The 11,581-nt window shown below is 39.6% G+C and overlaps 1 protein-coding gene across 1 annotated transcript; it reads right to left on the bottom strand.

The window, feature by feature from the left end:
* Window positions 1–507: 507 nt before the first annotated feature.
* GMNC (geminin coiled-coil domain containing) lies at window positions 508–10,288 on the bottom strand. Its single transcript, XM_074365927.1, has 5 exons — window positions 10,136–10,288; window positions 8,256–8,430; window positions 6,834–6,922; window positions 5,801–5,917; window positions 508–4,060 (listed from the first exon to the last, which is right to left on the bottom strand). Exons 1-5 carry the CDS (start codon window positions 10,136–10,138, stop codon window positions 3,440–3,442), a joined length of 1,005 nt encoding a protein of 334 aa, XP_074222028.1. The 5' UTR covers window positions 10,139–10,288; the 3' UTR covers window positions 508–3,439.
* Between the last annotated feature and the right edge of the window lie 1,293 nt (window positions 10,289–11,581).

Below are 11,581 nucleotides of genomic sequence, written 5' to 3'. Positions count from 1 at the left end.
AAGAAGCAAATTTATCAAAAAATTATCACAGATGTATTAACCCTATACTTTCGTAGATTGGTTGTTCATTTGTCACAGTTTTTTTTTTAAATTGTTTTCTTGAAATAGATCAAGTAGAGCAATTCTTTCCATTGATTCACATAGTTTCTTTTCTTCAAAATTTTCAAAATTGTAGTTTAGCATCACTGCAGTATTAAACAACCCCATTCATTAAATGTCACTTTCATAAGTAAGGTTTCCCAATTGGAATATGAGTAAAGGACCATGCCAGCAATAAAGTAAAACTACAAAATCCTCTGTGACTTTAGAAAAAGAGGACTGTGATGAAGACAGTGCTGATAATCTGTTTTTGCTTCATCCAACCAGCTTTCCTGCTGCCTGCCACCTCTGGAACAGGTAGATATTAGCACTGCCTGACCAAATCATAGCCAATAAACTTAGAGTCAACTTCCATAGCTTCATTTATAGGCAAGAAGTCACCAAAAAACAAGCAAGCAAATTGACCTATCTCTTTTAAAAAAAATGGTTTATTGTCCTAGAACAAAACTGGCAAAAACTCAAGTTCCAAGTCGCAGAACTTGCATCTTTTAAAAAAGTTTACTAGTAATTATTCTTATATGTATTCCAGATACTAGTGAGACACAAGTATGATTCATTTTCAAATGATCAGAGGACATTGGAAATGTCATCAAGTTTTAAAAATTGATACTGAGTTTTAATTTTTATGGGAGGTTAGGTAAGAGAGTGCTGTTTACGCAAAACACTTGACCTCTCAGGCCACTTAACATCTGAAAGCCTCGTTAATATATCCTGGGTAAAGGAAAGAACCATTGAGTCCTAAATGCTGAAAATATTCGTCTGGCCATATATATCATACAAAAGAGGTGCAAATCAAAAGATTACGGTTAAAACCTAGGAGAGGAAAATCCATTCTTGGAAAATGTTATGCACAATATAAAAATATTCATTGAAATCACAAAAGAGCTGTTTAACTTTTATTTTTCACTTTATATTAGTAAAATATTAACTGTGGTTTACTAGAGAGACATAGTAAAACCATAAAAGTTAGAACATATACTCAGGTGAGAGAAAGTTCTAATTTTTCAAACATCAACAAAATAATTTTCTATACATAATTCAAGAGAACATCGAATTCCTGTTAGATGAGATTGTGATAATCTGGTGTAGTTTTCTCCCATATAGGCCAGAGCATGTTATCATAATTTACCACAAATATGCTGTAATTTCTTTAAACCAGGCTGAGACCAGGTTTCATTTAAAAGCTATTACATTTAATGTGGCTTTGTTTTATGTATCAAATGCATTCTGTTAAGCCCAGGTATTTCCTCATAGTACCTAACCCCCAGTGAAGCACATAAAAATGCAAAATAATTATTTGTTGACTAATCAATTTTGTGTTACAGCATGATCATTTAGGCTTTCAAAATATTTATGTTGCTTTTTTGATTCTTAATATTAAAGTATAGTCAGTTTTAGTTTTTAAATGTGTTATTAAAGAGAGATACATTTCGCCTCTACCAGGGGAACAGATACTAGAATACAGACACTTTTTAAAAATTTTGTTTTTAGAAAATAGAAAGTGTTCTAGCTCTTTCTAAGACATGAAGATAATTAACATATTTAATTGCCCTTCATGGATTACAAAGAAATCTGAGTGATAACAAAACTTTATGGAATAGATTATTTACTCACATCACCAGAAGAAAGCAAACACCAAACAGCAACAAAAGACATGTCTTAGTTACAAAGAATTCCAAATAGCACACTCATGCTCTGAGGCATTGATTGTACAAGATGACTTACTGAAAGGTGAAAAACAGAAAAATGGGGAAGGGGTTCAACACAGTGGATTTATCAACTGAAGTTTGGTCCAAAAAAATAAAAAACATGTGCACATCTTTGATATGTAAATTATTCTGGGAAGGTTAGAGAGCTTGGGGAATTGGAAAGAGGGAGAATTAGAATGAGCAAAAAGAATACTTCTTTAAAAAATTTAGGAACAGAAATCTTTGACATCAATATTTCCATTAAATCTATGCACTCTTATTTAAAAATTAAGGTCTCTATTTTTTAGGTGCATGTTCTCACGAAGACTGAATTAACCCACAAAATAGGCTCATACCAGAAAAAGAATACTGTGATCAGAGTAATGGTTTCTAGTGTTAACTATACATGGCTCACACGTTTCAAAAACTGTACATAAATTTCACCCAACATATCTGCAATGCCAATCAAAAAGTAGAGAACAGTGACCTGGGGTGGCAGCATTGGAGCAAAGCTGTTGGGGCCCTGTCTCAATTTATAGACTGTTAGTGATTACCTAGTCCACCATCTGTACTCTGCAGCTGGGAAAACTGAAACTTCACACCAGCTTTCTCAAGGTCAAGGCAGATGAGTGGGTCTCCCATGAGTGTGGCCACAGTGTCTGACTTGTTCACTTTTTATTACCAGCCCATAGCACAATGCCTGGTACACCACTGATGTTCTACAAATATTTTGGGTGGGTTGATAAATGAAGACATGATTGACTGAATGAATGAGACAGTGTCAGAGCTAGGCTAGATTATACTTGGAGGAGTAGAAGGTTATCAGCATCTAAGTAGTTTTGGATCGTGACTTATCCTGTTACCACAAGCATCTCAGAAATGTTTTTGTTAGATCCATGTTGGTTGCCGACACAATGCCAAGTGCCTAGAGAAGCTAATATACTATGCAGGCATTTTGGAGTAATTTTAATTCTCTTCTATCTTTCAGTTTATCAGTGGTGTTGCTTATCAGTAGAGTTACAGCTGCTTGAAGAGATTTTTTTGTCAACTCCACCATGGGACACTCAATTTACCGAACTGCCCTACACAAAGCATTACTCACAACTGCACTGTGTCTTCAGGAATGGGACTGGGCAGAGACACTTGCTTCCACCCCACCCTCGGTTATTTGAACACTCAATAACAGGTACTTGGAGCAATTATAACGCTCATTTCAAAGGCAGTTTTTAGAAATGAAGAGGAGCAGGAGAGGAATAAAAGTGAAAAGGTGACGGCTGTGAACATTTAAACGGCTTGATGAGAAGAGAAAAGCTGTTAGGTGTGTTATAATTGGAACAGCATATGTAACTCTCAGAGGAATATTCAGGCAATTGGAAAAATACCTTTTCAAGTATAGGGCAGAGGGAGGACGTCAACAGCAGGTGTGGGTGTGTAAACAAGTCAAATTTAGGTGAAAGAAGAGCAGGCATGTTTCATTATGGATTCTTGGAAGCCATTCCCTGCAGATGGAAGTGGGTAATTGAGAGTGACATTTCAAGTGGCAGGAGACAGTCTGGGCAAGAGCTTGCATTTTCCACAGAGTCGGGTTCAAGTGCAAGAGAGGTCTTTGTAAACAGAGTTCATGGCAGTCCTTTGTGATAGAAGAGGGGTCATTAAGACTGCTTAGGGACCCAGGTAAACTTCCAGCCTCCCTCTTCATCTCGACGAACAAAGGCTTGTCCCTGGTGGAAGGAGTGAGTTTTCACATTACAGTGAGGGCTCAGGGATGTGGAAAAGGCCACCTCCGTCTTATTGCGCAACACATCAGAAGCATAGTAAGGAGGAGTCTGCAGCCCTCCTGGGGGACTGGAAAGCTGAGAAGGGAAGTGAAACTCTCCCCCGTGGCTGGAAGTGCTGTGTGAAGGGGCCGTTCTGTCACCTCCACAGTCAATGGGCAGATCTTGCCCGGGGGCATTGTGATAACCAACCGCATCATCCAGAAACTGGGGGAACGCACTGGTGGTCCGTGCTGGATGGGACGAGAGGGCACTGTAGTTAGCTGATGAGGTGTCATCAATGGTGTTGAGATCTTTTAACCCCAGAGTTCGAAGAACCCAGGGATCCACAGGGGGCCCCGGCTGTTCTTCACAGTTAGCAAATTCACTAGAGAGGTTTCTCTTGGCATTTTTATGATGGGGAATCTCAGGAGGAAAATATCTTTGCTCCCTGGGTTTCCTCTTCCCCTTTCTGAAGTTTCCACGTGCTCTGGAGAACTCCTCTGATGACAGCAATTTCTGGAGAGGTAATATTTGAAAATACACAGTCAGATAATCAACCTACATCATTTTCTTCACTGTTGTCAGATAGTGACTAATCACCTTCATTCCTCAGGCAATTTGATTAAATTTCTATTTTTTTCCACAAAGATGCAAAAGCGACTGGATTAACTTGTTTCTAAATTAAAATCTATGATGACAAGTTATCACCTAGAAATTCCAATTCATATTAGTTTGCTAGTCATGTAAAAGCTGAAAGGATTAAAAGATGTCTATAAAATTTCAATTCAGGGAAGTAATGATGATGATCATTATAATGGCAATAATAGCAACTATCATTTATTGAGGACTGGTTGAATGCACTATCTCATTTTATGTAGATACTATTAAAATCCAGTTTAATGAGGAAACTGAGGCACAGGCATATTAGCAACTTGCTAAGGATCACGCAGCCTAGGTTTAAAACTAAGCCATCTGAATCCAGATAGAACCACTAATTGAAATGCCATGTATCATCACTTCCTCTAATTTTATTAACTATCTTAGCATTCCCATGTTATATGTATCATATCATTCTAAAGCTTGCAAAATTGAGAACGAGAGACAAATTTGCCTAATTAATATCACTTACTAATTTAATAACTGTCTTTTTTCTTTTTTTTTATAGAATGGTGGCTGGAGATAGGAACCCAGGCTAATGATTATAAGATGTGCTCCTTTTTTAAACAAAGCTGACTGAATTCTGAAGGAATTGTTATATATGGTAAAAGCCGTAGGAAACATGATTGATTTAGATAAATGAGCAGCCTGCCTAGAAGTAAGGTAAATACTGATAATAGAAACAATAATGATAATAGAATAGCAAACAGACAACAAAATATAAAACCCAAAGAGAGGAAGAACCAAAAAGAAAAAAAAAAACAAAGACTGTGGGCAAGGTATTTATCCTTTTTTTTTTTTTTAATTGAGATATAGTCGGTTTATAATGTGTCAATTTCTGGTGTATGGCAAAATGTTTCAGTCATACATGAATATACATACACTCATTTTCATATTCTTTTTCACCATAAGCTACTACAAGATATTGAATATAGTTCCCTGTGCTACACAGTACAAACTTATTTATCTATTTTATATATATTAGTCAGTATCTACAAATCTCAAACTCCCAGTATTTATCCTTGAGTTAGGAACAGTTCATTTTAAAAGAGTAAGAAAAAAAAGTTCATTAAAAGATAAATATTTGGCTAGATCTAATTGCTAGTCAAGAGATCTGGGCTTCAGCCATATTGATAACATTTCAGAGCTCGAAAGATTCTAAAAAGATCTTTTAGCTCATTCATTTACAAATGAAGTAACTGAGGCCTCAAGTGAAAGAGTGACTTACCCAAAGTCAAACAGGTAATTAGAAGAACCCAGCGTGTCTCAGATCTAATTCTCACATCAAGGTTCCATCCGTCTAACTCTACCTTTTGATTAACCTCTGTTGTCTCAGCAATCGCCTTGATTGGTATTTGATTCTTAAGCAACTTCTTTTGTAATATATGGCTGAAATCTACCATCTAGATACTTCAGAGAAATGATACATAGAAATTCTCGTGAAAGTGCTAAATTTCCTTCAAAAAAATTCACCCGCCTATTCATGCATTTCAAGACACATTGTTTAATACACCTCTTACACTTAATCAAGGAGTTTTACCCAAATGGCCTTCTTTTGCAAATCACTGCTCTGTCCTTGTAAAGGGGATAGTCACATACCTTGGCCTTTTCCTCAAGACATTTAACTAAAGCAGAATTCAGGTATTGTCTGAGATGATTATTCTCTTCGTGTAACCTAGCAAGTTCTTCTTCTTTCTGCACCAGAGTATCTTGGAGCTGCAAAAAGCAAACAATGGTGAAGGCTGCTCCACTATGTTGACTCTGTAACCTTATAATAATGCCACTGATCCATAAATGCTTAAACTTGATTATTATTCTGTTTGTTTTATGAACTCAATCTCAGGTAGCCCTGGTCCTCAGAGGCCTAAGTTCAATCTACACCCACCTACCACCTGATTGTTCAGTTTTATTCATTGTAAAGTATTTGCAGATATTATATGACTTTTAAAATTGTAACCACAAGGGAATTGGGAAGGTATGTAGGAAAATGAGCTGCGTGCAACTGTTTAAATATAGAACACAGTGTTTAGACAGGTTTCGTTGAACCCCTTCCTTGCATGTTAAAAAAAAAAGAGAGAGAGAGAGAGACAAAAAGATGTGGGTTGGCCTCCCTTAGCCACCGATCAATCTGTTTGTACGTCCACTGGATTAAATCACTCTCTTGGAAGTAACAACAAACAAAATCTGGAAAATGAAGCAACCTCTGCAAGAACTTTTATAATCACCATCCCTTTTCCAAGTGATGAGCTGCTTATAGTTGAAAAATACTGTCACACTCATTATATCATTTGATCTTTTCACCAACCCTCTGAGGTGGGCAGCACAAATATCTCCATCTCTTAGATGAGGAAAAGGAGGATTTAAGAGGTCATACCACTAACGTGTGTAAGGTCAGGGCTTGATTGCAGGTCTTCCTCAGGGGTTTTGGTTGTTGCTGGCTTGGTTGCTGTTATTTGCTGTCACATTGATGACCTAACTTTGATTTCTCTGTGGACAAATATCCTCTTTGGTTCTCAACTGAAAGTTAATGCATTGAACACGGGGAAAGAAGCGATGTAACACTCAGGGATGATGTTGAGAATGAACTGCCTGGCACATGGTTGGTCTCCATGTTCTGATTATCTACACATACCTGCTTGTTTCTGTAGAGCTGAGAGGAAAGCTGAGCCTCTTCCCATGAACATGAATTAGGAACAGGGAAATTCGAGTCACTGGATGATTCTATGTGAAAACACCAAATGGATAACTGAGAAAACAAATGTGCAGTGTCTGTGTAATAAAAAACTCAGTGAAGAATTTCAGAAAGGTAATCAGTTCAATTACCTTTCTAAAATTAGCCATTGCCTCCACATGGGAAAATAACATATTTAAAGCTTTCAGAAGGGGCAAGCATGCTACGAAAGACAAATATTTATAGACTATATGCCAAAGTGGCTATAGAGGTGAATTTTTAGAAGTCAAGAGGTCATGTTCCTTCCTAATATATGTATTCCTGCTTGCTAAATTTATAAAGACTGTCCCTGTCCCATGTACATTATTAGTCAAGCAATTGTTTACTGGCCCTGCCCCCAACTGGGCTTACATTGCAATTCCACTATGTTTTTCAGGTTTCTATCTCATTTTCTAATCTTTCCTTTCTTCATCTAGTACAGTTCTGATGCTTGCCCTCCTCTACCTAAACTGAAATATGACTGACATATTTTTGATTAAAGTGGAATGATGGGCAAGGAAAACAGGAATACAATTTTATATACTCCTTGGCTTTATAATTTTGGGTATTCTGCTTGTTCTGTTGCTTGTGGTAGGAAGCTACAATTGAACAACTTCCTTCGTGACATGTAAGTGTGTTTCAATATTTGGGGGCTTTTTGTTTTTGTCTTTTCTTCAATTCAATAAAATCATATTGCAGAACTGACAGCACAGATACTGAATTCTGAAATGTCTTAGAGTTTTTCTAGAAACTTGAGTGATAAGACAAAAACTCCTTTACTGTTTATAAACCCTGTTTACTAAGCCCCAGGGCAAAATTAATGTGTAATTTCCCATCAAAGTTACACTTCCCTCCAAAGTTGCTGAAGTCTTCTTTAGGCAAAAACGAAATCATTTTTCCCACTTATAAGAAATTATTCATAGAATTTCCTTTATGAAATAAAAGATTAAGTTAGTATTTCTCTTTGCTTCTTTCTCTCATACCCAGGGAAACTTCCCTAAATTCCAAAAGAAAAGCTCCAACTGGTATCTTGATTCCAAAAGCATCCCACTAGCATTGTTTATAAAACTTTGACCCAGACCCAAACTTTCTCAGTGAGTTGGAAATCTCCAAGAACTATAAAGTAGAGGAAGAAATACATATTGTCCAGTGGTTAAGGGGAAGAATCCTATGGTCACTATTTGGCAATTACAAAAAAGCAGGTTATTTAGGATACAACATACAGGAGTTTGGGGCTTTCTTATCATACCTTCTTCTACAGAGTTTCAGCCCATGATGCTTTGCGACTATGAGTACTGGAAAAGGGCTTCAGATCCACCAGAAAAGCAGAAGAGCAGAACTTACCCTGTGCCTGTGGTGCTTGTTGGGGCTCTCTGTTGTCCAGGAGACCAGCAGCCCAGAAAGAGACCCAAGTCTCCGTGGAAACGTCAACACTAGATTCTGACGTTGTAGCGGAATACGGGCAATTATAGCTCTGGCCTCCTACAAAGTACTGGTCTTGGCAAGGCAGAACGGTGTTCTGTGAAATTCAGTATGCAGGATGGGGGGGTCCCAAGAGATGGGGTGATGGGGATTTGGAGGGGAAAAAGAGTGGGAGAAAGAAGCAGAAAATATATAAAAACAATAAAGGTGTTAAGTATAGATCCCAGATTAATGTTGAGTGGTCCAAACATAATTACTGAAAGAGAATCAGGTCCTTGGTTTACCCAGTACTTCCCTTAGGTCCACTCAGCAAAGAAAAGGCTAGTATTAGCTGGGCCACATTTGTAACTATCCAGGAGTATTCTCTGTTGCCATGTCTGAGTCATCTAACAGGCTACCCAAGATCTAAGTAAAAGGAATTCTACTTAATGAATGAAACACGTAAGAACGATTTGACTCTTTCTAGCAAATGTCTTAATTATATTTCGAATAACCTTGAAAGACAAAGAACGCAGGATGCTAAGGCTGAAACGAACAGAAGATGACATATAATCTAAACTCCTCATTTTAGTTTCTAAGTGTCTGAGCTATAAACCTGTCCCATTCCTCTCTTCCTTCTTCCTCTTTTCCTCTGGTTTTCAGTGCTGTTCGATCCTATGGTGATCTGAATAGTTTGAGGTATATATATATACATACACACATACACATATATATGCACACACATATACATATATGAGATAACTAAATATATTTTGCTCCTAACTCTAATCACAGGAGTGTAAAGTCACTCCAACTAAACATATAATCAATCAAAGAGCTGAAATAGGTCAGTTAGCAGAGACAGCAAGCTCTATCTAGATCTCTCCATCACCAGGTCTCAATGCCCTTCCAAAGTTATCTTGCCAGTACTAACTGCCTGGCATGCATTCCCTACTGTGTTCTGAGCCAGTGAACACCCTCCTGCCCCTGACTCCTCAAACCTCAAACACACAGTCTTTCCAAATGTCCAGTTAGGGGCAGGTATGCAGCCTCCCTGAGTTAATTTGTACAACAGCCCATTCCTAATTATTTGTCAATGTTTAATCAGGTAAAAGCCATTCATTTCAGCAGAGCCCAGCTTTGGACAAACCCTTTTTGACCACAGCAAGTCTTTTGTTGACTTGAGAACTTTCTTGGGCATAACATAAACAGAAAACAAATAAGAGGGAAAAAATGTTAAGTCAATTAAGTCACACTTTGTTAACGTTCCCGGTAAGTTAAGTTTTGAAAAAGTCCTGTCTTGAAGCAAGTCCAGCGTGGGCAGTGCAGACCAGAGAAACTCAGCCAAAAGTTTATCAAGTGCATTTTCTTTTATTCTAAAAGCATGTTTGTAGGCTCTTTCCCTGAGGTTATTATTGGAATCAGAGCTGAGCTCTTATGCAATTGACACCTGAGACGAAAACAAACCCCAAATACCCCTAGACTCAAGTTCAAGTTTTTGCAAATATGTGCATAATCTAGAGGAAGAGGTGGAATGAAAATTGTGAGTGCAGGTGTAAAGGGAAAGCTGGGAGAGAGTGCAGGGAGTAGAAATTACAGAGAGGGCAGAAGGATGAGAGGGAGATAGAGAAAGAGAGAGAGAGAGAAAGCCAGAAGATAGGGGAGAAGAAAAGGGAGGTGGGGCACAAAGAAGACCGGTTTTAATTGGCAGGTAGCAGAGAAATTTTGTTTCCAAGGTAGAAGAAATTCTAAAGGCAAAGCTGACTAGCTCTCAGAGCCCCTCGGTTTCGCCAGCGGACTAGCTAACGCCAGCTCCCACTTACCATCTTGCAGTGGAAGAAGGCGCTGCAGAATCTGAGCCCACTCTTAATTTTCCCGGAAAGCGGGTGGGAGCTTTAAATGGGACTGAGGGGAGGAGCTAGGAGAGGCGAGTTCTAATCTGCGGGAGCTCCCGGTGACGCCCGGGGCTCCCGGCGAGCGCCGCCCTCTGATTTGGTGCGAGGATGTCAAGCTGGTGACGTGGGTTAGGAGACACCCAGCCAAAGCCAAAGTCACTGGCACACACGGCGACCGCCGCCCGGGACCTAGGACCAGCGGGTCGGGTTCCCGGGCGGTGGCTCGGGGCTCGCGACGCTCCGCCTCCGGGTGCGCAGCGCTGCTTCAAAACCCGCGCCGGTGCCGGCTCGCCGCGCGTCCCCAGGGCGCCGCGCATCGGGTCCCGCAGTGACCGCGGATCCCGGCCCGACGGGGCGCACCCGGCTCACGCCGGCGCGAGGCGCGCAGCCGCCGGGCAGGGCGGGGCGCACAGGTCGGCTCCGAGGCGCTGGGACCGGAAAAGCCCAAATCTGCCTCTCAGGAATCAGAGCAGCACTTGGGGAGCCCGTCCAACCCGAGTTAATACTCCTCCTGTGTGTTCTCTGGCCACTTAATAAATCTCATCTGGCTGTGTGATGTTGCTGATTGACTGGCCCCCCCGCCGCCTTCTATTGGATATGTCTCATTTTCTCCAACGTCTGAAGTGGGTGTTGAGTGTGGAGGTGATCTACATCCATTCTAGAATGTAAGCTTCAGGAGAATAGCGGTTTCTGTCCGTTTTGTTCACTGCTGTCTCCAAAGTGCCTGGAACAATTTCTAACATAGAATGGGTGTTCAATAAAGAATGAATTAAGCTACAAATTTAAGAATCTCATGTGTCTGTCCTGTGTGCGTCCTATCTTCACAGCTACTATTATACAGAATAAATCAACATAATTAAGAAAATTTAGTGTGTTAAAACTTCTCAAGGTGTTTTATATCTGTCATCTTTCCCCTTGCATTTTATTCTCATGGTTTCTACGGTGTTATATCCAGAGGGAAAAAAGGAGCAATACCATCTTTAAAACCATTCATCTACCACTAGCAGCCAACTCTGATTTCAACTGGCAATAACCCAGGAGGTCTGTACTCTTATTGCCCCTGTTTTAAAAGGTGGTGAATGAAGCACTGAAGTTAAGAAATGACCAATATTCACAGTCAGGAAGTGGCAGACTTGAGATTTGAACCTCTGGCTCCAGCATCCATACTATCTACCAAAATTACAGTTTTTGACTACTCTCTTTGAAGAGTACTCTTCTTTCCATTGCACATTATAGCCATTTAAGTAATGGGCATTTTATGGGAACTATATTCCCCCCAATTTTAAATATGTTAAATCTCTAACCTTCGGTGTGACTGCTTTTGAAGATAGAGCCTCTAAGGAGGTAAAGAAGGTTAAGAGTTCAGAAGGGTGG

This window comes from Camelus bactrianus, chromosome 1 (genome assembly GCF_048773025.1).
Source record: "Camelus bactrianus isolate YW-2024 breed Bactrian camel chromosome 1, ASM4877302v1, whole genome shotgun sequence".
Lineage (NCBI taxonomy): Eukaryota > Metazoa > Chordata > Mammalia > Artiodactyla > Camelidae > Camelus > Camelus bactrianus.
The sequence above is the reverse complement of the archived record's forward strand: the minus strand, read 5'-3'. Positions and strand labels throughout refer to the sequence as shown.